The 26,626-nt window shown below is 37.3% G+C and overlaps 4 protein-coding genes across 8 annotated transcripts in view; 2 read left to right on the plus strand and 2 right to left on the minus strand.

The window, feature by feature from the left end:
- Window positions 1-9: 9 nt before the first annotated feature.
- Window positions 10-10,148, minus strand: LOC111862971 (bifunctional coenzyme A synthase). Of its 3 annotated transcripts, XM_023848867.2 has the most exons (7): window positions 9,621-10,145; window positions 9,129-9,344; window positions 6,315-6,463; window positions 5,403-5,606; window positions 3,946-4,200; window positions 3,275-3,457; window positions 10-760 (listed from the first exon to the last, which is right to left on the minus strand). In XM_023848867.2, the coding sequence occupies exons 1-7, from the start codon at window positions 9,805-9,807 to the stop codon at window positions 557-559; spliced, it is 1,398 nt and encodes a 465-aa protein (XP_023704635.1). In that variant the 5' UTR covers window positions 9,808-10,145; the 3' UTR covers window positions 10-556. The 3 variants fall into 3 exon arrangements, with proteins under 3 accessions (XP_023704635.1, XP_023704634.1, XP_023704632.1); XM_023848866.2 differs by having other exon boundaries at window positions 9,153-10,148; XM_023848864.2 differs by having other exon boundaries at window positions 9,129-10,148.
- A 66-nt stretch (window positions 10,149-10,214) lies between these two features.
- Window positions 10,215-13,671, plus strand: LOC111862973 (peptidyl-prolyl cis-trans isomerase H). 2 transcript variants are annotated; one of them, XM_023848871.2, is made up of 4 exons: window positions 10,215-10,293; window positions 11,458-11,634; window positions 12,237-12,332; window positions 13,172-13,671. In XM_023848871.2, exons 2-4 carry the CDS (start codon window positions 11,470-11,472, stop codon window positions 13,367-13,369), a joined length of 459 nt encoding a protein of 152 aa, XP_023704639.1. In that variant the 5' UTR covers window positions 10,215-10,293; window positions 11,458-11,469; the 3' UTR covers window positions 13,370-13,671. The 2 variants fall into 2 exon arrangements, with proteins under 2 accessions (XP_023704639.1, XP_023704638.1); XM_023848870.2 differs by having other exon boundaries at window positions 10,240-10,435.
- Window positions 13,672-15,922: 2,251 nt separating this feature from the next.
- Window positions 15,923-20,424, minus strand: LOC111862972 (coenzyme Q-binding protein COQ10 homolog B, mitochondrial). Of its 2 annotated transcripts, none has more exons than XM_023848869.2 (3): window positions 19,997-20,424; window positions 19,408-19,572; window positions 15,923-17,048 (listed from the first exon to the last, which is right to left on the minus strand). In XM_023848869.2, exons 1-3 carry the CDS (start codon window positions 20,035-20,037, stop codon window positions 16,589-16,591), a joined length of 666 nt encoding a protein of 221 aa, XP_023704637.1. In that variant the 5' UTR covers window positions 20,038-20,424; the 3' UTR covers window positions 15,923-16,588. The 2 variants fall into 2 exon arrangements, with proteins under 2 accessions (XP_023704637.1, XP_023704636.1); XM_023848868.2 differs by having other exon boundaries at window positions 19,767-20,421.
- A 169-nt stretch (window positions 20,425-20,593) lies between these two features.
- LOC111862970 (splicing factor 3B subunit 1) overlaps window positions 20,594-26,626 on the plus strand; it is a 29,263-nt gene continuing 23,230 nt past the window's right edge. The window contains exons 1-3 of the mRNA XM_023848862.1: window positions 20,594-20,638; window positions 20,843-21,021; window positions 26,092-26,175. Of these exons, the coding sequence (XP_023704630.1) occupies window positions 20,611-20,638; window positions 20,843-21,021; window positions 26,092-26,175 (291 nt within the window). The 5' untranslated portion in view covers window positions 20,594-20,610. The remainder of the gene's footprint in view (window positions 20,639-20,842; window positions 21,022-26,091; window positions 26,176-26,626) is intronic.

The following is a 26,626-nucleotide window of genomic DNA, read 5'->3' on the forward strand; positions in this document are numbered from 1 at the left end:
TAAAAAAATATATATATGGAATGCGAAGTTATTGTGGTAGAAAGCATCACCATTTCCATCCCAGGCTACAAAGATCACTGTCTTCTGGGGTTGTGACATCATATATTTTACTAGACAGGTACCAATGCTTCACAAGAACCTGCTGCCTCCATCTTCATGCCCAAAGAGTAAACCAAGCAGAAATTAAGCTCAGTAATGTAGGGAACCACCAATGGCAGCTACATAAATGTAATGGGATCCTGTGGCTATGGAGACAGCTCCATTTGTGGATAGGAAGAAGCTAGGCTGAAGTTAGAGGTAGCAAGTTCCTCTGAAACATTGGTTATCTCTATACCAGGGCTATATGGCATCACATACCAGAAGAGAGTAACCTTCACAGACACAAGAAACTCAATTAGCACATTCAGGATTAACTGAATGAAAACTGTCAGCCAGGCTATAAAATGGGAGAATATATAATGACTATGTAACAAATGTGCATAAGAAATTGAAAGAAAAACACTCTCTTCTGATATCACAGCAACAAAAATGGCACAATATAATCTTCTTTGAAGTTTCATAACTTGGAACTGTCGGTCAGGTAGAACTGCAATGCTCTCCATGCCTTTTCCACTTGTTTCTGAGTGTATGTAGTGCTCCAGTACGTGGACACCACAACATGAGCTTTTGCTACTAATTCTGTGTTGCTGGGCAGCGTGGCTATTCGTGCTCGTGCGTCACTTTCAGTCAAATGATTGCGTTCTTGGAGTCTTTTCACAGCCTAAGAAAAGATACAGACATATAACTAAACAATTTGTGTAGCTCTTTGCCTAAGCTTTCAACTTACCTAAAAAAACAGGCCGCGCCATAGCTCAAGTGGTTAGTCACTGGCTTCCCACCGCGGCAGCTGGGGTTTGATCCCGGGTTTGGACAAGTGGGATTTGTGGTGGACGAAGTGGCGCTGGGGCAGGTTTTCTCCGAGTACTTTGGTTTCCCTTGCCAATCGTCATTCCACCAATTGCTCCACAATCATCCTCACCTATCATCTGGGGCTGGTACAATAGGCCAGAAGTGGCCGCAGTGCAAGGGACACCCCACTAGCAATAAAAAAAATACCTAAAAAACATAGGGGGAAAAAAATACCTAAAAAAACATAGGGAAAAATAATAAATAATGTAAACCATCAGTTCTGATAATTTTATTAGTGCCTCTAAGGAAATGAACGCATTTTCCTCCTCCTCTAAATATTACACATCACAGTTCTCTTGCAAATGAATACCAATATATCAACCATGCAATGTAATGCAGTTTGGTACTGATGAAGTCTGAACAAGGAGCAAATAGGAGACAGTGCAGCTTGGAGAGCATATGCCCCTCTCCTCTCCCTCTCTCAAAGCTTCGACAATCCTTAGCCTACTTTCTGATTCTTGTTCCTTCCCAGAAAGGCAGAGAATCACGTGTTCACGTTATGACCTGAATATTCCCGAAGATAACCAGCATAAAACTGTGGTTGTGAAGTCTACTTATTTATCTAATATGACTTTTCCACATCCTACAGTGTTGGATTTTATGGAAATAATAGATGAGTAATGAAAATGAAAAAAGAGCTTGTACTGATGCCTGAAAACTTTGAGAGTTCCATACTGGGGGAGTTTTGTTGTATATATGGCTGATATGTTCTTTTTTTATTTGTTTTATATTATAAATGCCTTGACTTGTTCCTGTGGGAATGGAATGTTTGTTTTTTGATCTGTGACTCATTCTATATCCAATGGTTGTTTCCCAGCCTGTATCTGGATCTATTTTTGAATTTGAAATAAATTGAATTGAATTGAAGTCTCATTGTAAGCTTAGAAGCAGTGTATCAGTTGTGCACAGAGAAACAGGTGTGAAACAGTGTGTACAGTGAGATAAGAAGTTAAATCGGTGCAGTCCAAGACACAAGAAAAACACAGTGCATTGGTGTACAGTGAAACAAACATGAACAAGACTTGTGACTATTAACAGTCAAGACATTAAATGTTCCAACACTCAACAAGCATTGCAACATATAGCCATGTTTCAAAGGACCCTGCTGCGACCATTTTCACAATAAAACAGCAATCTACACATAAAAAAAAGTTTAGCTCTATCCAGAAGGGAGAACAATGGGAGTGGCCAAGGCACACCAAAGGGAACCTGTGCCCTGAAAAAGGCTGCCCTTGTAGACAGCAAAAGGAGCGCTCTTAGCTCCAGTACCAGTCCTCCCTTCCCTTCATCACAAACAGTTTTCTTCCCTGCAGCTTACTCTTCCATGTTGAAGATAATGCCAGCAGGTTCCCCCAAAAATTTCATGCTTATCTACAAAACTATATGTCATCACACCCTGTAAGACTGTACTCTGCATGGTAACCACTTTAAACACATCAAATCTTACACACAGATAGGAACTTTGGAGATGAGTAACACCTTCTGGGATATGACGCCAAGTAGTCTGGTAGATTTTAACAAATGCATGGTGCTTGCTGGTTGCTCACTCAGCTTACTATTCAATTCTGAAGATGGAGGCTGTACAGTCTTCTGAAGTGTCAGTAAATTCTAAATCTCACAAAATAACTAGAGATAAAATCTTCAATGCAAGAAATCCCTGATGATGGAAGCAGAAAACTTTATGAAATGTCTGTCTTGGAATTAAATTTTGGTGGCTGGTCAACAAAGAGGCTTTTATTGTTTTCAATCACCATGAAAGCTTGAAGTCTTGCATGAAGTAAATACCAGTGTAATTCTAACGTTTGTTTTCCATACGTCAGTTAACTTCAAAAGCCTGCTCTGTTCCATCTCATGCCACTGATTACTGCTTCAAAGTTCTTCCTTTATTTAACAATGCTTCCTCGACTACATAGTTTATACAGTGTTATGGCAGAAGCTCATTTTGAATGATGAACTGGAAAGTATTTTTCAAGACAATTATCCTTTATCACTTGGAGAAAACTTCAGAAAACCATGAAAAACCTACCTCAATCACGACAGGCTAACCATTCAATGGTAAAATCTGTTCTATCCACTTAAAAATACAAGAAAATGAACACATGAGGTATGAGCCAGATAGTTTAGTCAATGTAGTGACAAGTCTATGCTGAGAAATGAGGAATCCAGGTTGTTTCCAGCAGACATCTCCAGTGCATTTTGCTTAATGAAGTACAGGGATAGTTGTAACATTCACACATAAGAGGCATACCCAACAGGTGGGAAATATGTGGGTGACACCAGTACATTACGTCACAATTTTTTTCTTTGCTTCAACCTGCCCAATTACCTCTTCAGGTGGAATGATGCACGCCCAGACCTCGTGGACATGTTGGTCCCAGCCAGCTTGAAGCAAGATAGCTGCTTCCATCACAACAATCTGATAACCTGCCTCAAAAAGGACCTGGATCTTCTCCTTTGCACGATTCAGTAATACCGGCCAAACCATAGCATTTAATTTTTCTAACTGCTCCTACAAGGAAACAGGTGTAGAGATTAGAATATTAACAATGAACACATAGAAATGATTTCCATTAAGTTTTAATTTATATTACTGTCTTCTGAGACATGATGCCAAGTAGGCTGGTAGACAGGTACCAGCAGCTCAAAGGAACATGTGCCGCCTTCTTCTCGGTACAACAGTAAGCCAGGCAGGAAATACTGGTGAGTGACATAGGAACAGGAGGACAGGAACTAGAATTAAGAGCAAACCACTGGCTGTGGTGTAAAAATAAATTATGTGACCCTAAAAAGGGCTGCCCATTGGACATCACAACCCATAAGACAGCAATCTACAGTCACCGCCAAAAAGTCTCAAATTTCAGTGAAAAAATAAAGGTAATTTTGTTCCATTCCAAACGGTAATGGCTATTAGACACATACACACACACATTCTGACACATTTATAGATGATAACAAGATTTAATACCAAGTATGTCTGCAGTAAACCAATTCCGGTACCTTACTGTTGAACACAACTGTTCCTAGAGCCTTCCTGTTGATCTCTCCATCATCACCCAATATTTCCTTTCCAAAATGCTGCACAACTGCATCATAACAAGGCTGCCCCCTCATATACACACTGTGAGCAAGTGTATCACAATTCAGCAATCCTGCCCCAAGGTTTTCCAACCGTTGTCCTACTGAGGACTTTCCACTTGCAATATTACCAGTCAAACCAATAATGTAAGGCTTCCTTGGCAGTAGAGTCCTTGCCTGCAAATAATAAAAACATGGCCTCACTTTTACTGGGGGTGTTTAAGAGCAAGTTGCTATGAACGCATGAATCCAAAGGAAAGGAAGCTAAGAGGAAGGACTACAATGCTTCATAATGAGCAGGGCCCAACTAATCCACTCGGGTGTGTCCCTCTGATGAGTGAAAAATCTTTGAATTTATGCACTGATTTTAATAGAAGGCATTCTAATCTGTCACAATATTTGATATTAAGCAAAACACCAACACCATCAAGTGTGACCAATTTAATTAATTACATAAAAACCTTTATATGTTTTGGTCTTAAGAGACCATCACCAGAATATGACGAAGAGGTGAGGAAGAGCCTTACAGTTATAAAGGTCAACCATCCACCAGTTCTACCCCCATGGAGTTAATTAATTACATTTACATTTACAGTAAAAATGAAAGTTATTCAGCACCTCAGCGTTAAAATATACCATAGTTAATGTTATTAAAAATGTTTCCAAAAGATTTTAAATTTAAAAATGTTTCTAAAAGATTTTAAGTATTTTAAAACATTTTTAATATATTAACTGCTGTACATTTTAACAATGAGGTGCTGAATAGCTTTCATTTTTTACTGTAGTGGTAAATGTAATTAACTCCTTGGGGGTAGAACTGGTGGGCCAACTGAACTTTATAACTGTAAAGGACTTTCTCATGTGTTCAGCACCTTCTGATGATGGTCTCTTAGACTGAATCATATAAAGGTTTTTATGCAATTGAATTAAATTGGTCACCCTTGATGGTGTTGCTATTTTGCTTTATGTATTTATATTAATATCCACTCTTACCATTCATTTAATGACACTGCCAGCATGTCCGACCACATAGCGTCAAAGTGTCAAACAGTAGAATTATCAGTAAATTAGGGATTGGAAGGGATGTGGAAGGGTACAATCATGGTCTCAATTATGGACTATCCCAGCAACTACCTACAGGGAACAAGTCAGTATTCCAGCTGAGATTTAAACTGGACACTGCCAGCATGTCCTACCACATAACGTCGAAGTGTCAAACAGTAGAATTATCAGTGAATTGGGGATTGGAAGGGATGTGGAAGGGTACAATCATGGTCTCATTTGTGGACTATCTCAGCAACTACCTACAGGGAACAAGTCAGTATTCCAGCTGAGATTTAAACTGGACACTGCCCAGATAAAAGTCAGAACACTACTACCTCTGGTACTCTGAGCCTTGTCCCCAGCAATCTCATCCTACGATTACTTGAGCTTATCTTCTCTTCCTCTTCCTCATCTGTGTGTTCTGGAATTGCCTCTAGTAAATTCACTGTGTGGATGTCTAAAGCTGGAAGGTTGTTTTCATGGCGAAGTTCATTCACTTTCAGTCCTCCTTTGTATGTTTCTGTGCTCACCACTATCAGCTGAATGAACATAAGATACAAAGTTTTAGGCCCACAGCATACACTTAATACTGTGACCTAACCTAACATATGATGTGCACTTAAGCACGCCTTATGTCATTTGCCTGCTCTTAAGAAACAATGTATAAGATGCCTAGATAATAGGAGATTGAAGACTTGTCATCATTAATGCATAAAAGACACAAATTATGCTCGAATAGGAAAGAGGCAGGAAGGAGGCTGTGAGGAGGAGGAAACATTGTGTAACTATGTAGAATTATGAGATCTATACTGCCACGAGCATCTGCAGCTTGATTAGTCTCTGCCTGGAAATGTTGAGATGCTTCCACTATTAAAGGGGCTAGGATGACACTGAGTCCTCTTGGTACTGCAGCCACTGTTTGACCTATTATACAAGCACCAAATGATAGATGATGAGGATTGGGGAGCAATAAGTGTAATGCAAATTGGCAGGGGAAACCAAAGTACTGAGAGAAAACGTGCCCCAGTGCCACTTTTTCCACCACAAACCCCACAACACCTGACCCTAGCTCGAACCCAGGCCGCCATGGTGGGAAGCCAGTGACTAACTGTCTGAGCCATGGCACAGCCCAAGGTGCTAGGATACTTTTTAAACTAGGCTTTTTGGAAAAATATGGTGAGAGCTGCAAGTCACAAAAAATTAATTTTATGGGCTCATCACCAGCCATTAGTAGACATGCCACTGACCTGCATGTCTGGATCTTCTTTCGTAGGTCCAAATGGGTCATAAATTGGTACAATGTCGTATTGCAAGCCAGGATCTACATCTTGAAGAAAATCTTCTACTGAACACATTCGAACAGCACAAGGTTCAATCATCTCCCACAACAATTTAGCTACAAACAGAGACATTTCCAGTAAATTTTATAACATATGATTACATTCACTTAACTTTTTCTTTGTTCAACTTGACACTTTGTTCCAGCAGTAAATATTTACTCTAAGGATGTCCTATTTATATTCACAATTGCCAACAGTAAATGGAATTAATACATGTGAATACCACTGTGCAACCAGCAACATCCAAGGCACAAGTGATTCACACTATATTCTTGAAGTAGGAGAGGAGATGAGTGGTCCATGCAAGTGCAATGTATATCAGAATTAAACACATATTGGTAGGATAAAAAAATGCAAAATGAGATTCATAACTGATGGCTTTCTTACTTACTTACTTACTTACTCATGGAGCTGAGCCCTTCTGGAGTAGCCACCAATTCTGCAACTACTCAAGAATTTCCCACCATTTTATAGAACCCAAAGGTTCATTACCATGTTCACAAGAGCCCTCCGCTGGTCCCTGTCCTGAGCCCTGAGCCAGATCAATCCAATCCATACCATCCCATCCTATCTCTCTATGATCCATTTTAATATTGTTCACCCACCTATGCCTTGGTCTTCCCAGTGGTCTCTTCTGGCTTCCCCACAATATCCTATATGCATTCCTTTTCTATCTGATTATGAAATATAATGTACTTTTATTTCTGTATATTAGGAGGTTCTTCCACTTCAATGTTTAATGTTCACACCTGTACCAGCACCAAGATCGGGTATACAAGCCCAGCACAGCACAAACCATCTTGGTGCTGGTACAAGTGTCTGGAGGTAGGGACTAGCTCTATTGATTGGGCCCTACTGAATAGGTTTTCCTGAAGACCTTCAATGTTTAATGTTCACACCTGTACCAGCACCAAGATCGGGTATACAAGCCCAGCACAGCACAAACCATCTTGGTGCTGGTACAAGTGTCTGGAGGTAGGGACTAGCTCTATTGATTGGGCCCTACTGAATAGGTTTTCCTGAAGACCTTCAATGTTTAATGTTCACACCTGTACCAGCACCAAGATCGGGTATACAAGCCCAGCACAGCACAAACCATCTTGGTGCTGGTACAAGTGTCTGGAGGTAGGGACTAGCTCTATTGATTGGGCCCTACTGAATAGGTTTTCCTGAAGACAGTGACAGAATCCAGTCTCTGAAACGTTGTGTTTTGTTAATATTAACAGGAGAGTGTTTTTGGATAAAGGCAGGATAATGGATAATGTCCAGAAACATAATACTTGTACTAATGTACCATGTCACAAACTTTTAAATCTTATTCACAATATTATATTTAAGCATCCTGTTGCACTCTACACGATAAATGACACAAATTCCATCCCAAGTGCAAACAATATATATTATATGTCTTTGATCTTGTTCTTTCTACACTACATGTTTCGGCCTCTATCGGCCATCATCAGGTGTATATTCTTAACGTTGCTGCCACACTGACCCCAGTCTAAAATTTAACATTTAAAAACACAATGTCATATTCTTCGTATTATCAATATCTACATCGTTGATATATGTCTGGTATGTAGAGTATGTTGCACACGTCAAATTTGATATTCTTGTAGTAGCACTTTAAAAATCTTTAGTTATGATGTTTTTCAAAACTTTTTAAAATTTTCTCTAAATTTTNAAATTTAAAATTTAGAGAAAATTTTAAAAAGTTTTGAAAAACATCATAACTAAAGATTTTTAAAGTGCTACTACAAGAATATCAAATTTGACGTGTGCAACATACTCTACATACCAGACATATATCAACGATGTAGATATTGATAATACGAAGAATATGACATTGTGTTTTTAAATGTTAAATTTTAGACTGGGGTCAGTGTGGCAGCAACGTTAAGAATATACACCTGATGATGGCCGATAGAGGCCGAAACATGTAGTGTAGAAAGAACAAGATCAAAGACATATAATATATATTGTTTGCACTTGGGACGGAATTTGTGTCATTTATTCACAATGTCTGTGTTTGAATATTAGATTCCTGAATATAACACTGGGAGTTGAAATAAGTCTAATCAATAAATGCTGCATGTCATTTTTTTTCTTTTATTTTTGTGGGCTATTTTACAATGCTTTCACCAGCTGGGTCATATATTATTGAATGGTACAGGAATGACAAACTGGAAAGGACCTAGAAGGAAGCAGCCAAGGCCTAATTAAGGCACTATCCTACATTCTGCCTCGTTGGACTGAAGAAAACCATTAAAATCCTGTCAGGACAGCCAGTGTACAGCTGAGATCTGAACTGAGCACCTTTTGACACAAAGCTAAACCATTACTGCTACTCCAACCTCCTCAGTGAATATGTTGTCACTTTAGCACATATATAAAAATTATGAATAACAAAATAAAAATGTGAATTAAAACATTCAAATAATAATATGTGACACTTCTGGGTTTCTTCTGTTAGGTGTACAATTCTGCATACATGTAAACCAATATCCTACTGGTCATTGCAAGACATGAAAGAGGTCAAAATTTATTACAAGCTACTGCTACAAATAAATATTTTAAACAGGTCATCTAATATTCTCATGCAGTGAATATGAAGGTTATTGCCTTCTGTGGTGATGCCATGTAGTCTCTTCTACCCTGAAGATGGAGGCACCATATTCATGATTAACACAGTGTAAACATGCTTAAATTGTATTTACAAACCCCAGTAACAGTTGTGTGTCTTACACTTCAGCATTGAAGTATCAGTAATTCCCACAGTAAGCTTTCTTGTACAATGCAGAACCGCTTCACTCAACAGAATCTTATGTCCAGCATGCAGTCGGTCAAATGTCCCTCCAAGAACCACATTCTTGTGCATTTTACAGTCTTTATTGGTTAACATTCTGTCAATGCTCAGTGATTCAGCCATTCTGCAAACTACACTGCTCCCATGAGAAGGGTGCAAGATATCTAGATTATCAGATACTGAATCTTCTGTACCATTCAGTGTAACAATCTGACATTTCTGAGTGGCATTTAAAAGACATGAGTTTAAAAAATAATCTACTTCATCTTTATTAAAAATTCTATCAAAAATTACAACTTCTATTTGCTTTCTTGTGTGGATTTTTGAAAGAAATGGATCTTTGAGTCCTGCTAATAAAACACGGATATCCAGATTTTGACAAATTGCAGTCGCTTGAGAATAAATACCAATCACAGCAGAGCCATGATGGGGCCCATTCAGAGCATTTTCACCACTAGGGGTTGAATTTATTAAACGTTGTCTTCCAGGGTATAATTGAACATACAAGGTTTTATTAACATGCTGCTTAATTACGGGCAAAATTCTGGCAAGCTTCGTCGGCTTTGTTAATACCAACAGTCCAATTTTTGCCATCTTTAACCTCAACTTATACTATGCATCATATATTATAAAACAATTAGCGGTAACTCAAAGGACTTGTATTTGTAAATTCTTTATAAAGTTCACGCTATGTTTCACGTCACAGAACACAATCTTCACTTCAATCTAAAACACTAAGACGTAAAATACACTAATCCCCAACATCATATTCAAACTTTGATATTTATAAACGATCTCTGTATTCGACTGTCAAAAAATGAAGAACGCTTCTCATATTGCAAGCTACAGTTGTTATATCCGTTATATCACTGGCAGCCAGTGTCGTTTCAAAGTACTTCATCATGACATGACCATCATATCATATCATGACCAACATGACCCATCGTGACATGACAATTCCATCAACTATGCACGTGACTGCACGTGACAGATGAGCCACGGATCACGGTGATCACGGATCTGACTGTCAAACTACCTAACGGTTACTGAGTTGGGTAGTGTGGTATCGACGGTTGAGAGGTTAGGTGTCAATGTTCTGTTAAAATACATTTTAACTGTTTTTTTTAATAGTGCGAGTATGCCGACATGGAATCAGATTCAGTCACAATTACGAAATCCCAACAACCCAGTAGTATTTTTTGACATTAGCGTTGGAACGACCGTAAGTAATTCGTGTGTAAGGTTAAGTGTACACATGACGCTTCTGTCTATAGCTGTGGCTGTTTAGCCCTTTTTGGACGTTGGCCGCTCTTTCAGTTTCTTAATCTATACGCAGTGAGTAGGACTCCTTGGACGGGGGATTAGCCCGTCGCAAGGCCGCTACCTGCACACACAGGATAGCAGATACACGAACGCATTAAGATATCCATGTCTGGAGTAGGATTCGAACACATGATCCCAGTATTCAAGCCGGCGAAGTCAGTTCATGCCTTAGACCGCGCGGCCACTGTGATCGGCTCAAATTAAGCTTAAAATTACAAAATAAAGTGTGACACTTCAAATTACTCAGTTCTGTCTCATCAGGGACTTAGTATATTGTAGCATGAGAGCAATGTAATCTACATATCTTTCTCCTTAACTCGTAACTTTAAATTTTAACCATGACTATTAAAACTAACTTGTTGCTGAATACCGTTTTTCTTGTACTAGATCATTCTAATATTAAACCCTACAAGGGAAAAGCACAACAGGTTGCACTCACATAAACCTTGGAAAATAATGCGACTTTGCGAATGATTTAATGTCCATGTGGTTATTGCCAAACTGTTAAATTTCATTCATTTTATTGAATTATTAATACAGGTTTCGGCCTTACATGGCTTATGCTTTTGGACTGCAAGGTCTCTATAATAAGGAACCAACAATCAAACAGTTTAAGCAACAACACAGCAGTTCATCGTTTCACATTTATGCTTGAGGTTCCCCAAGACACAAAAAGAGAATGAACAATAATAAAACTTGCTTCCATTATTATTTAATAGGCTCGACTTCTGTAGAAAATCAAACATGATGATTTTGTGGAATATTTTCATCATTTTAAAAGTTGAATGACATAGGAACACAAGTACTTTTCTTTCCTACTGGAACATATTCTTGTATAGACATGGCCCAGTTGGGCATATGCAGAGTTCACATCCTGTCTATCTTAAAATTTCCATTACTGATTTTTTCTTCTTTTTCTAGGAAATTGGACGAATGATACTTGAGCTTTTTGCAGATGTTGTACCAAAGACATGTGAAAATTTTAGAGAATTTTGTACAGGGGAGTATCGACGAGATGGTGTGCCTCTTGGATATAAGGGAGCAATATTCCACCGTGTTATAAAAGACTTCATGATTCAGGGTGGAGATTTTGTAAATGTATGTACCAAAAAACAATACTATTCTTTAATTTGTACTTCTGGAATACATGACAATCTGTTATTAATTAGTTCCCAGTGAAACAAGTATATTCTTTCTGGAGCTGATGCAATTCAGTCTGGCTATGCTACAGGTCGGAGAACCGGGAAGTCTGGATTTAATTCCTGGCAAGTGCAGAGATTTTCTCTTCATTATGCAGTGTTCTATTACAAATTGAGCTGTTAGCAGGTTTGTAAAGTATAAGCCAAAAAGTGCATGGTATAAATGCAATGAACTGTTGTTACAAAAACAGATACATGTAAGAGATTTGATGTTTTAATAACAGTGACTATCAAAATTTCTGTCTTCTGATATATAAGTAGATACCATTGTTTCAGAGGAATGTGGCTGCTTCCACTTTCAAGATACCTTGAAATGTGGAGGCAATGGGTAATATCTATAAGATCACATGGAATCACATTCCAGAAGACAGTAACATTTTAACACATGTTTTGGGGCTGTTTTTTTAAGTGCAACTGGTCAGCCAAAACTCAGTTGTATTTATGCAAGTTTATTTTACTTACAGGACCATGTAATTTGTAATATCCATGTCTTTGTTACAGGGTGATGGTACAGGAGTGATGAGTGTGTATGGTGGAGGAACATTTGCAGATGAGAATTTCAACTTGAAGCATGATGCTCCTGGTTTATTATCTATGGTAAACAGTAGAAGTCACATAATGCTAATGAATGTAATTTACATTAGCATTTCATAAGTTATTCACACAATTTCTGAAATAAAATACGTAACTAAAAACAAAGTTGAATTACATGATGATTTAACTCTAGTACAGTACGTAAATGTCCGTTGATAACAACAGTTCTATACTTTTAATAAATGATGGACTCAAATTGTCAATAAAATCAGTTAATTTATTAAGATGTTATTTTCATGCTTGTTTTGGTTATTTACGACAATCATCAGGCATTTATAAATAACAACATGCAACCACGTTCATTACTAGACTGCATGTTGAAAATCAGTAAAGCTTATTTAAAATTATTAGCATGCACTGGTGATGCTAATGGTCACACTTGGGTGTTTGGGGGGGGGNACTATTATTATTATTAGTTATGATAGTTATTATAAATTATAACTAGTTATAATTTCACTGATCAAGTCGAGGATGGGATGGACAGGACATATACCATGAATGGGGGTAGAAGGGGAAGACCAAGGTGTAGGTGGGTGGACAATATTAAGATGGATCCTAGAGAGACAGGATAGGATAGTATGGATTGAATTTATTTGGCTCAGGATAGTGACCAGCGGAGGGCTCTTGTGAACATGGTAATGAACCTTCGGGTTCCATAAAATGCTTGAAAATTCTTGAGTAGCTGCAGATTTGGCAGCTCCTCCAGAAGGGCTCTGCTCCATAAGTAATACATTGTGGATATGATGCTTATTTTATCAAGAAGAGTAAATAGTTTTCTAAAATAGTCCTGTCATCTATTTAAAGGGAAGCTCTTTTAATAAGGTCTTCTTTTATTTTTGCAGGCAAACAGTGGTAAAGACACAAATGGATGTCAGTTTTTCATTACATGTGCAAAGTGCAACTTCCTGGATGGAAAACATGTTGTGTTTGGTAGAGTCGTGGATGGACTGCTGGTGATGAGAAAAATAGAGAATGTTCCTACAGGTCCAAACAACAAACCAAAAATTCCAGTTGTCATATCACAGTGTGGTCAGATGTAATGCCATTCATGTATAAGACTTGAAGTTCTCAGTGATGAAGATTCATGCATTGTCTTGACTATGATAGCCTGTTGCAGTCTAATAGCTAGGTTCCACCAACATTCCAAAGAATTTACTAGAGTAGGAGACAGTGAGTTCCTCCAGAACATTGGTACTCATCTGCAAGACTACATCAGAGGTCATAATGACCTAGATCACAGTATGAATTATTCATATGCTTGAGATGATGCACATCAGTTACAAACTTTCCAAGATACAATATCTAAATAAAGACTGACACAATCCAAAATGAAAATTCTGTACATTCACATGTTCCTTCTTATGCAGTATAGGAGAAAACTCAAAATTCCCATGTCTGACTACAAACAAACTGCTGGAGGTTTTGCCCAAATCTAACGGTATTCAGCTGGTGAAGAAACGCCATACTGCACCACTGACACCATAAAATTCTATGACTAAACACTATCCTTAGTTATATCCATGTCACAGGATTGGATGTTTTTCCTACATTCATTTTAATATAATCTTTCAAAGTAAACTTTAGTGGGAGGGTACACCAAAGAAACTGGCAACTGCAACATAACCGCAATTTCCAAGAAAAGTCACCGATTTAAATTAGGAAACTGGTTTCTACATTATCAGGCACACACCACACCAATTTCAAGCAGACAGCTGGTTTCCAGATTAGCAGGTGAACACTGAAGATTGGGATGTTAATTTATTTTAATTAAGGCCAATTTGTTTTAATCAGGAAATATAGCTTTCACACACGACAGGAAATTTTGACATACAGTGCAACAATTTTGGCAAGATAGAAGACACATGACGATGGTCGTACACGGCCAAACCTTAGTATGTAAGAAGGGTGACTATATAATAAGTTATATTTACTCGTAAGATGGAAATATATGTGAAATAACTGATGTATTACTGCAACAGAATGCTTACATACAATGTCAGGAAGAGAAAACACTCATTGCATCTGTTTTTCTATGACAATTTAAACTTGTGTGCTACTACTGTTTCAAAAGAACTTGACCAGGATCCAGACTCCTTCATCTCATGAGAAATTCTTTCCCAAGCCAAATCTATTTTGTCCTGCCTAGCATGCTTGGTGGCATCTGTCATCAGGCTCTTGCTCAGTTAACTGCACAAAAACAAAATTAGCAGCTTTGTCAACCTTTTGTGCCATATTAAGAAACAAACGAATCACTGAAGCATGTTATAGAACAGCTGACACTAGGAAACCATGCACCAATGCAAATGTGAGAAGACTGGTATGCTCCGTTGCCTGGGAGTTGAGTTTCTCAGTCTTATACCAAGTTATGTTCCCATTTCCTAAATTTGTGCTGCTCCACTCAGGCTGATAACAATTCTTGGAAATTGCAGTTTCCAGTTTCCTTGGTGTGCGCTCACCCTTAGTCTCACGTCATTCCATTAGGTTTTCAATCAAGAATTTTGCATGTAGATTCTGATGATGGTATGTACCACTAAGAATAGTGGATTTTTGGAGTATGTCCATCATGTGGTATTCTAAATACTAAAGAACACAACGTTTCAGAAACTGCATCTGTTTCTGTCCTCAAGCGAGTGTTGGGTCCCTTAGAAAGAGCTAACCTCAATCATTGGACAGCCCATGTCAGTCATAGCCGTGATTAGACCCGACATTGTAGTCATTGAGGTTATGTTTTTCTAAGGGACCCAACACAGTAGGTGTCTCCCCCCTCATCCAAGGATGGAAACAGATCCAGTTTCGAAAACATTATGTTCTCTAGTTCTTAGAGTACTGATCGATTGACAAAGTCCCAAAACCCAATAATTCTGAGAATTCTGCATTTATTCATCCACTATGTATGCTGCACGTCCATGTCAACTCCGTGTTCTTAATTTAATCACAGCAAGAACATTAAATGGACGCTAGAGATTTGTCTTGTAATGTCCTGCACTCTCCTAATTCATTTTTATTAGCATCCAGTAATTTTAAATATCTTCATCCTTCAACTATTATTATAACATGTAAGATGCAGTATGTTCCCAATCCTGCTCTTTCACAATCATGAGTTTCGGAAGGTCAAAAATTTCTTACATGAATAGCACATTTATTAAATATGGAAAATAATACATTGTTTGTATTGGGCTTTGGTTGGGACGAAAGAAAAGTTCCCTAAATCAGAATTTAATTGCTGCTTCCATGTAGTGTAACATGTCTACTACTATACAACCTCTTTATTTGACCGTCACAACACAGCAAATATAGAACTTCAAGGACAATGCTCAGTATAGTTCTGCTACATGTTTTGGCCACGAGTGGCCATCATTAGGCAAACACACTTAACAATCGTACACCATTGAACTGCAGTACGTAAAATCTGATACAATGTTATAAATCATTTAAGTTAATTTGCACAAGAATACAATAAGTAGGTTATTTAAAACAATAACAAGTCATATATAAAATTAAAATTTGATTGATGTTTAGTAACACTGAATCAGTCGTTGGTTTTACTTTTCATACATTTCTGTCAATGAATAGTAAATTTGAGTTTCTTATAAAATTGTGTAGGTGGTCTACTACTGTAGGAATTCAGGATCCTGAAATGGAGGTTATGAAGATTTCTATCTTCTTGGATATAACGCCACACCAGCATCAAGGTAGGTTCTGTTTGCCACCTGCTCTCACTGCTTCTTCCTTAGCTTATTCTTCAACCTTGAAGATGGAAGCGATATATTTCCCCAAAATGTTGCATGACTTTCTAAGCACTACACAGTGTTATATCCCAGAAAATAGTACTTATGGCTACTACCGATTACCTCTAACAGCAGGATGAGCCGTGAGTCCATTAGTTCTGTCAGCAATAAATATGTATCTGCATTAACATTCAAAAGAGATGGATGGATGCAGGAAAGTTATCTTCAAGTTGGAGTATACCTCCCCACTCATATTATTTACATTTAAAACTTACAAAATATATACCATTGCAGTTACACAAATGAAAAAAAAAATACTGCAGATTAAGATTTACTATTACAGAGACTTCTGCAGTGTACATAAATTTATACTTACAAATGTGACAACATACAGACGAGTTACTGAATAATGAAAATATTAATAAGGGATTTAAAATAATGTAGTCAAAAAAACATTTTTACCTCACAATTTATACATTAAGATAATTTACTTCTCATTAAGAGTTAATTACAAACTATGATGAATTATCATCAAGAACTAATCGGTACAGTAACCAATTTTTGGGTTTTAACTGATGCCTTACCAAAACGATTGGTGGCTTCACGTATAAAGGCATCTTCCATTTGCCTTACCACTTCATTGAAGAAGACATGAGCTAGATGAGAGTGTAAAAGAGAACGGAACTCAAAAGTTACGGTGAAGTCTATTATGCAGCTCTGAGGATTTCCCTTCAGTCCTGGGCTAAACTTCCATTCAGTCAACAAGTGGTTAAATAATTTTCCCTCTGTGCACACAGCCTTTACAAGGTAGGGTTTGTGGATTGTAATATTAGATGTATAACTCTCATAGATGGGTGGAAAGCTAATCATAAGATCAGCTCTCATGTGCTCAGGCCCCCTAGACCTCACAACTGATTTCTTGCAGAATGGCACAAATTCTGTATATTTTTCAACCTCGGCTACCACAGTATACATCTGTTCCATGGAGTACCTGCAACCATTAATGCAAAATTTCACTATATTCAATTACTTAATATGGGATTAATAGTGATCTTCAAAGTCTGCACACAGAAGTGAGATTCCACAGAAATGACTAATTAGTCAATTCTGCCTCCATTTTATTCATTGTACCATGTCAGTTTAATGTCTTATTAACAATTAACAATCCTAGTTACAAAGTTCAGGTGAATATGCCAGCTCACATGCACAGATCAAGCTGCACTCCACCAACATGAAGGACAGGTTCCTCTTGAGCAGACTGCAAACCTCTCAATCACTTCCTGAAGGAAAGAAAGAAACTTCTTCTCCAGTGATAATTACTTACTTCCAACTAAATGACATTCCTCTACCCAAGCCCCCAAAAAGTGCTGTCACTTCGAAGTTCTCTGATTAAAATTTCCTTCATGTGAGGAAGACTTAATGGAGGTCCTGAAAATCCCCCCCCCTCAAAATTTCACTTTTATCCTGAAAACATTGTCTCTGGAAGGGGTCATCCTTTCTCACTACTTCATTTCCCCACCTGTGACAAAGAACCTGTGCACCTTAAAAAGACCACTTGCTGACCCATCCTTCCCCTGACTCAGAATGGACTTCTTTCCTTACTCCCTCTTTGGGTTTAATAACACACCTTGCAGCCTGCCGATCTATATAACTGAGCCAATTCCTGAGCCCACACATATCAACCCTGAAGATGGAAGCCCATGACCTCCAAAATGGCAGACTCTGCCTACTGAGGCTATACAATATTCCATGAATGAATATTATCAACATAATTGGTCATAAGTGTGTAAATTTGTAATGTATTTAATTCAGTTAATATAGGTAATTTAAATAAAATTGTATTAATTCAAGTTTTATAGTAAGTTATTTTTAAATTATTTTATTAAATTTTTTACTTTATATTATTATTTATGTTAAATCGATTCACGTAAGTGATTTTTGTTATGTGACTCGTGTAATTTTGTATACGTATCTTGATATTTCCATTTTCAAAAAGACCATTTCCACATCCTAGGTTTGTTACCTGTATGGATATATGGCAAATGAAGGAAACTCAGGATTACACTCATACAATACAAGGAAAAAAGACAACTTACACATCGTCCCATGTAATACAAGTCTATACAAGAACAACTTTAACAATGTAGGAATTCGACTGCTAAATCATTTACCACTACATATTAAAGAGATACCAGTACTATTCAAGTTCAGAAGTGCTTTGAAAACTTACCTACTTAATCATTGCTTCTACAAAGTGGATGAGTTTCTCTTGTATGGGGCAAGCACTAGCTCTAATCAATTATAATCACATAAGTAATGAATAATTGGTTTTGGAATCGCTACTGCGCAGTTTTCTTTTCCCTTTTCCAGCAACCAAGCTAACACAGTGGAGATTTACCGGAACAGGCTACTCTGGAGATATGCAGACTTCAAGAAGCTTCACCAGCACTACAGAGACCAGGACCATAAACTACAGTGAAGCAACATACCAGACAATATTATCTCTAAGGCCGTGCCACAGCTTAAGCGGTTAGTNAAGGCAGAAGACCACAATCTGAGGGGTATCTTTCCCAAGCATTACATATATTTCTCAAATAATCCATCATTCTGAAATAAAATGTTTCAATTTATACAAACCTAACTGGAATCCATCACGTCTGCCATAACATAACACAATACAGACTTTGTGTAATTCCTATAAGTATGTTTGTATATATCATCAAGCACACACAAGCATAGAAGGCCATGAGCAATATTTACTTCCTATCAAGCAGGTTGGTGAGCAGTAATGCTCTATACTTATATTCAGGAGGTGTGTGGTTCAAAACCCGGGCAGGACACTGGCTATTACAACAGATTATTCATAGTTATCCTCAATCCCTACAGGCAAATGCTGGGACAATACAAGTATGCCATAACAATTTCCTTCCAAACCCTTTCCAATACAATAAAATACAATACAATTCATTGTTCACCAATTATCCTACCATTCTGCAATGTATACCCTGAGATACTGACAGCATTATAAAACACCATAAAAATATATATTCACATTCTTCCCAATCAGACACCTTAAAAACATCTCTCAATGTGAACACTAAAAGAGAACATGTACACCTACACGTACATACTACCATTACAATACTTCTTCCAAACAACATTGACCATGAAGTCACTAGAATTATATGAGATCTGGGGTTCTTGCAGTGTTGAATACTAAGATTATGGTCATCTAGGATGTGACGCCTTGTTTCTGTACCAGACTACATGTCATATCCACACACAGTACTCAGTGTCATTACCTTTTCAGAATGTAATGATCCCTAGGGTCTATCATGCTAGCTTCTTACCCCACAAGTTTCCTGCCTGCATATTCCTTCTTCTTGCTACCAATTACTCGCATATTGAAAAATGATCGGAACTGTACAGCCACAGGAAGTTCGGTTATTCCACTTCCATGTTTTACTGCACAGCAATGATGATAATGTAGATTCCATTCTGTTGTTATAGGTATACTGAAACAAGGAAGTTCTGAAATGTACAGCTAACTGTAAAATCTAATTGTAATGGCAAATAACGAAAATGTTTACACACAAACGAAGCCTGTTATCAATATCATTCACAGCTTGCACTCAGATGAATCCCTCCTGTATTATTGGTGACGGTGTATTCATTTACATCAAATCTTACGCTAACGTGCGCAGCGTACCTGTTCGTTGACACAGTTTTAATCTCACGGTAACAATTTTTTTGTAACCACCACCTAGCACACACTTTCAAAGCAGCCATTATGAAGTGGCTGTATTTTCTTGATCCCACTGTATACCACAAATCAACCTACGCATTTCGCATTAATTTCAAGATAAGGAAAGAGCAAAACGTGAGGAGTTTCATTTCCTCCGCCTTTCTGCAGCCCGAAACGAATCGAACCCTTCCTACCTAACAGGATGGAATAGCGGTAATGCCTTCGACACACACATATGAAAAGTCCTCGGTTCGATATTCTACCGGGAAACTGACCATTCTGACGATCCTGAGGTATTACGTGATTTTTCTCGGTCTCTCCGTTAGGCCAGTACCCTTTCCTTCCAAATCCTTTAAAGTCATCAATAGTCCAATTCGATACTATAAAGTCTCGAACGTCTAGAATAAGGCAGCGGCAAGATATAAACCAGGACAAAGAACGAGTCCTTGTGAAGTGGGGATGTCATATTTCCCGTACAGCCCCTCACTCATGCAATTTACTTGGACTACGTGATCATGGCGCCTTTGCTAGACGCTGGTAGAGATTGTAGAAACCGTGAGGAACTCGACTGCCGACGACGGTACGTCACACAACACTATTCGTTTGGTTTTGTCTACTCCCGTGTGGTTACGTTTCGTATGGTGCTCAAAGAACAAGAAGGAACAACCACAGAGTGATTAGGATTTGACTCATGAAAAGAGAATTAATACCACGGATCACTGAAAATCGTGCAAAATTTACCTTGTGTGTTTCTCTCTTGTTATTACTTGACATGTGTTGGTAATGCTGTGAAGAAGATTTTAGCAAAATGGATGCAATACCAAGAACTCATGAAGGTAATTTAATAATATTAATACATTGGCTTATAGCACCAAATTGTACAATGCAATGAGCTAAATCGAAAGAAAAGCACTTATACTTATATACTTTGTATTAGTTTTTAAGTGAAGCTTGTAATGCTAGTTTGAATGTGTATGATCTGTGACCCTCAAATTGTCGGTTGTGTTAAACGGATTGTTCTAACAGTGCCTTAATTTCAGATATCGAAGCACAAATCCGGGATCTTCAGTCCCGGAAGAAAGATCTTATTGAAGAAATGAAGGAGAAGGAACGCGTTGGCCTTGGTGAGAGTGGATTTTACGATAGAGACATATATGATGGAGGCGGTAATAAATACGATGGGTATGTTACGTCAATTGCGGCCAACGATGAAGTGGATGTAAGTAAGGCTGCTTTTGTGTAATACCCTTAAAATCATTAGCATTTTCACGTGTATGCGATGACAGCAAACAAGGCACACCTTGGGAGTGCAGTGACAAGTACTTAGACCCTGTTGCTCTTAAATGCAGTAGACACTAATTACCGTCATACTAGTTGGATTCTTAAGTGCAACAGAAGGCAGATAGGTCACTATAAGGGTTTATTACTAAGAGGGCTATAGTAGCAAATTAGCATAAAAAAATATATTTCATATTGATGTTAACTTCATGTTGTTTTACTGTGGTAACATTCAAACTAAACACTAATATAATGAAAAGCTATAACCCCAAGTAATGTACAGATGTACTGGAACAGAAATGAAACTTAACCAGAAATAAATTTTGCTCAGACCAGCTGTTGTGAATTTTTATCTCATAATAGAAAAAACCCAGAAATTATTGGGAGATATGAATTAGGTGATTTTGTTGTTATGTGACACTCTGGCTGTCAGCACAACAAATAATTGAAAATAAATCAATCGAACTGTTTACTTTGGTTTTATTTAATAACTGCTTCATATTTCAGGACCATTGGACCATTTTCAGGCAGTTTCATTAACTACATCTCACATTATTGATGGAACCATATTAGTGTTAATTATGATAATCATCATATTACATGTAATTATTACTAAATTTGTAAAAAATTATCTTGTTGTTACGACATAAAATTCTATGTTATTTGTCACGTACTATAGGTGGTGTTTATCTTCCGAGGTTTGCTGTTGTGTTTTTGGTACTATTCAGTTATAATGTTATTAGCTTTATATATATGTTTTTCCTTGCCATCTTGAATGAGACATGATTTTTTTTTCTTTAGAGTTTGTTGTGTACTTCTTATCACATGGACATTTGGTTTTCCTGTTCCTGGTTTCAGTGTTCTAGACTCTGTGTAGAAGGGAAAAATCTCTTGCCCCTGTTAGGAATCAAACCCTTGTCAAACCTATAGCCTGTCACTGTACCCACTGAACTTCCTAGTTCCACTAACGATGAAAATTAACTTCCTGCCCTATGTTTTGGTCACACCAAAGTCTTCAAATTAAAAATAATAGATGTCCCATTTGTAAAACTATTCAAATTTCACACCACTTTATCATATCTGCACCAACCAGAATTTAACCTTTAAGTGCCAAAGTGCCCCATTTGTGCCAGTCATGAGTAAGGTGGTCGTGGCCAAAGTACCCCATTTTGGCCAGTCAGGCATTTAAACTCCGCTAGTGGAAGCGCGCGCACGCTGCTAGTAGAAGCTCATGCACAGTCCTAAATATTTATTTTTAAATGTAGTAATTACCAGACAGACTTGAGTAAAACCCTAATAGAGGAATTAAAATAATATCTAACTGAACGACAGCAAGTAAAAATATACGTATGAGTTATGCCAAAACTTATCCACGATCCAGTAATTTTATTGCAGATTCTGCAGATAGGTATGTTAAAAATATATTGTAAAATTCGATGTACATACCTTTTTTGTTGTTACCTGCTTGATGTATATATAGGTTCAAATGAAACTACAGTATTTGATTTCACTACAGACGCACACAAAACAGATTGCGCTCTGTATCTCAGCCACAATGCAGCTGTGTGTTCATTCAAATAGAAGGGACAATAAGCTTCCGCAGCTCTAACGGAAGGTCTTAGCACTGAAGAAGGGACCCCTCTCGCTTTCTCTTGAATAGCCATCCTTTCATTCTTTTGACCTTCAGTCAAAGATTCAAAAATCCGAAGGGTGTAAGCAGTGCTAGCAGAAGACCAAATGATTTTTATTGCTTCCATCTGTTTTATGACACCAGGGACTGCTAAAATTTGTCAAGTGTTACAAACAGAAATTAATTTATAATGCAGAACAACTCTGTGAAGAACTGGGAAACCATTTTTGCAGTATGCATCAAAATTAAAACACAAAAAATTGAAAATAGAGTATAACACTTTGTATTAAAAATTTCAAATCTTCCGTTATAATATGTGACACTATGTTCTTTTCTGATATAAACAAAGTTAATTCCATCCATTTATCATAAAAATTGGGCTAGATTCAGCATTTTTAAACACAACGCTTAAAATTGATTAAGCTCATAACAGGAACGGACATTTAAACGCAGAGTAGCAACGGGCATTTAAACGAGCACCAGCAGCGTGCATTTAAATAAACTCCGGCCAGCTCAAGCTTACCACTATTTCGAAGTCCAGCATTTAAAGGTTAATTGCGCAGTTAACAAATGGAGGTTGGGAATGGGAATTAGAATCACATAAAAAGTCTGCCACAACCCTTGGGCATTGTTTTAACAGCCTTGGCTACGATGCATATTGGCTGGGGCTGTAATAGTATCCAGAACCATTTTTGAACTCTCCAAATCATTTCATTGTATCTTCCTGTGACATTTCTTATATTCTATTTATAATTTATTTTTGCACAAATTGTTACATGTGGGATTTTGTGTTTAGTGAAGGAACAGGCAGTCTGGATTTTGATGAAAGTTTAACCCCCAGTTTGCCTTAAGGTCATGTTTTTGTGAAGTACATTGTTTTTCAGGAATGTAAGGCAGGTAGTTGGCAAGTGATTACTATGTTTTGAAGTAGTTTTACTGTTTGTCAGTACATGTTGAAATTTTTTAGATGAAATCTATGTCAACATGATGTAAACAGCCAGTAGCCGAATGAACATCAAAACCAGTTTGTTACACTGTTATACTGAGATCACCATTTGCTTATGTCTTATTTGGAGACATACCAAGATGAGTGTATCATGTTTGCTCAGATTCATTCATTCATATTTAATTTTTCTGTTGATCCATACTGGTACAACCACTGCATATAGAAAAGTCAAAAACGAATATAAGACAGTACAATAATATTAATAATAAGACATGCAATCATTAAAAGATTTTGTCGAAGAAAAATAAAAATAATAGAACACTGTAAATATTGATACAATGATGTTAAGATTACCGTCAGAAATACTTATCTAGTTTTATGCGTAAAGAATTCATCCACAGTAAAAATAATGATAATGCAAGTAATTTTAACGTTTTTTTAAAGCTTTTAATATCACATGCCTAGTCTTTAATATCAGCTGGGAGATGGTTATATATCTTCACGGCTGCATAGGCGGGACTTTTCTGAAACATTGTTAAGTGAACTGTTAATTGAAAAAAAAAATAGAATTATTCCTGGCATTAAAATTATGAATTTCAGAATTTTGCCTAAACAATGATTTATTGGTAATCATAAACAGAGCCAAGGAGAGTATGTACTGAGATGCTAGAGGTAGTATATTTAAAATTTTAAAACATTTTTTGCAAGAATCCCTGGGTCTTGCTTCCATTAGTATTCCAACCATTCGTTTTTGGAGTTTGAAAATATTCGTAGTGTGGGAAGAAGTTCCCCAGAAACTTAATCCTTATGTTATGACTGAATGAAAATAAGCATGATAGATTATCTTTATGGAATTTAATGATAAGAAAGGTCTGATTGCTCTTGCAGTATAACATGCTTTGTTTAATTTGGAAGCCAACATATCAGTGTGACTCTTCCAAGACATAGTATTGTGAAGTACTAGCCCAAGAAACTTCAGTTCAGTAGTATTGGCAATAATTTTGTTATTATATTTAATTTGTATTTTGGAATCAATAATATATTTAGAGTGGAATTGCATACAATAGGTTTTGTCCAGATTTAGTGAGAGTAAATTTGCCTTAAACCATTTCATCACACTAGTGAAGACTGACTTCAGATTATTTCCTAGTACAGTATTATTTTGATTACTGACAATTATGCTAGTATCATCCGCAAATAAAATTGTTAGGGGGTTTGCATTAATGTTCAGATATGTTATATTAGTAGATAATGGAAGGTCATTGACATATAATAGGACAGGTAATGGTCCCAGGATAGATCCCAGGGGAACACCATGTTTGACCAGACCCCAGTCTGATTTTCTCTTATCAAAGGGTCCATTTTTTATTATCACCCTTGTTATCGGTGACATAGTGACATATTAGTAGCAATATTGGCAAAGTCAAAACAGATTTATGTTTTGCATATATTTATGTTTCTCCAAGAAACCTGAATTTGATGCATTAAATTGCATTAGGTTAGTATAAATTACTCTTGTAATGCAGAAGAAATACTAGAAATCTGGACTAAGAAGGGGGAAAACTCTGCAGTTCTTTGTGCATCAAGGAGAATAGTTTGAGCATTGTAAGGTCTGTTTTAATAGCCTTATATCCACCCTCCATGTCTTCTAGTGATCTTCCTTCAGGTTTTCCTACCAAAACTTTGTATGAACTTCTATCCCATGCATGCAACGTGCCCTGGCCATCACATTATGATTTCGTTATTCTAATGATGTTTGGCAAAGGCTACAACGTACAGGGCTCGCCATTATGCAGTTTCATCCCTGTAATACAGGCATGTCCAACGCATCAATCACGATCGACCGGTTGATCGCACAGTGATTTTTGGTTGATCTCATAGGCCTATAAGGAAATTGTACGTGAAAAACATGTAAATTCACTTGTAATATAAAATAACTACTCTTCAAGGTCTTCAATTATCAAGAAACACCATTGTGCGGTGAATAGAAATGATGTGCGGAAACATAAGTGAACAGTTGTTGAAAGATGTTTCCAGTTGTGTTGCTTTCTCCCTCCAAGTGGATGAATCTACAGACAACAGAGACAGTCCAGTTACAGCTTTTACAACAAACATCATGTGTCGTGTTATTTTTACCAATATTTTTGCTTAAAGCGAGGTACGACGATAGGAAGGGGCAGTAGATCACTGGCAGTTTTGACACTAAAAAGTTGATCACAACCTGTTTGAAGTTAGACATGCTGCTGTAATATATCACTATTAAAACGAAATGTGTAAGAGAGATCTTAGGTTCATAAAAATTGACAGGGATGGAGCCACAGTTATGTATCAAAATATCAGTGTCATTTTATGTGAATGTGTAAAGTATTGAATAGTTTCTCACTTTCAGAATAACCTCTTTTTTTTTTTTTTCTCTCTCTCCTTCCTGTGTGTAGGACGAAGATGATATCATTTCATTAAGCCAGAGCAAGCGTCCAGGTTATACGGCTCCTGCAGCTCTCCTGAATGATGTTGCCCAGGTAAGAGCATTTTACTGAACTACTCTTATACCAAGATAGATGAGAAAATTCAGCAATAAAATCTGAAGGAAATACAAGCCGGAAGGTTGCGGGTTCAAGTCCCAGTGAGGTGATTGGATTTTTTTTCAATTGACCTAATCCTTCCAGCCGCACTATGCCCTGGAGTTTACTCAGCCTTTAACAGAAATGAGTACCAGGAATTAATTAAATAATTTTCCTCGGGAGTAAAGTGTGGCCAGCGCATAAGGCTGGCAACCTTACCGCCGTCTTTGAGCCGATTGTCTAGATAACGTGGGACCCTCAACGTCTCACAACCCTATGGGCCTTCACCACCTGTTACAGGGATACATTTACTTTTTTTTATAATGTACTGAATTGCTTTAGGACTAGGACCAGTGATAAATTTGTTTCTTGCGTAGAATCTTGAGCATCCAGTCTTAGATAGTAGGAG

Source organism: Cryptotermes secundus, unplaced genomic scaffold, assembly GCF_002891405.2.
Source record: "Cryptotermes secundus unplaced genomic scaffold, Csec_1.0 scaffold1016, whole genome shotgun sequence".
NCBI lineage: Eukaryota > Metazoa > Arthropoda > Insecta > Blattodea > Kalotermitidae > Cryptotermes > Cryptotermes secundus.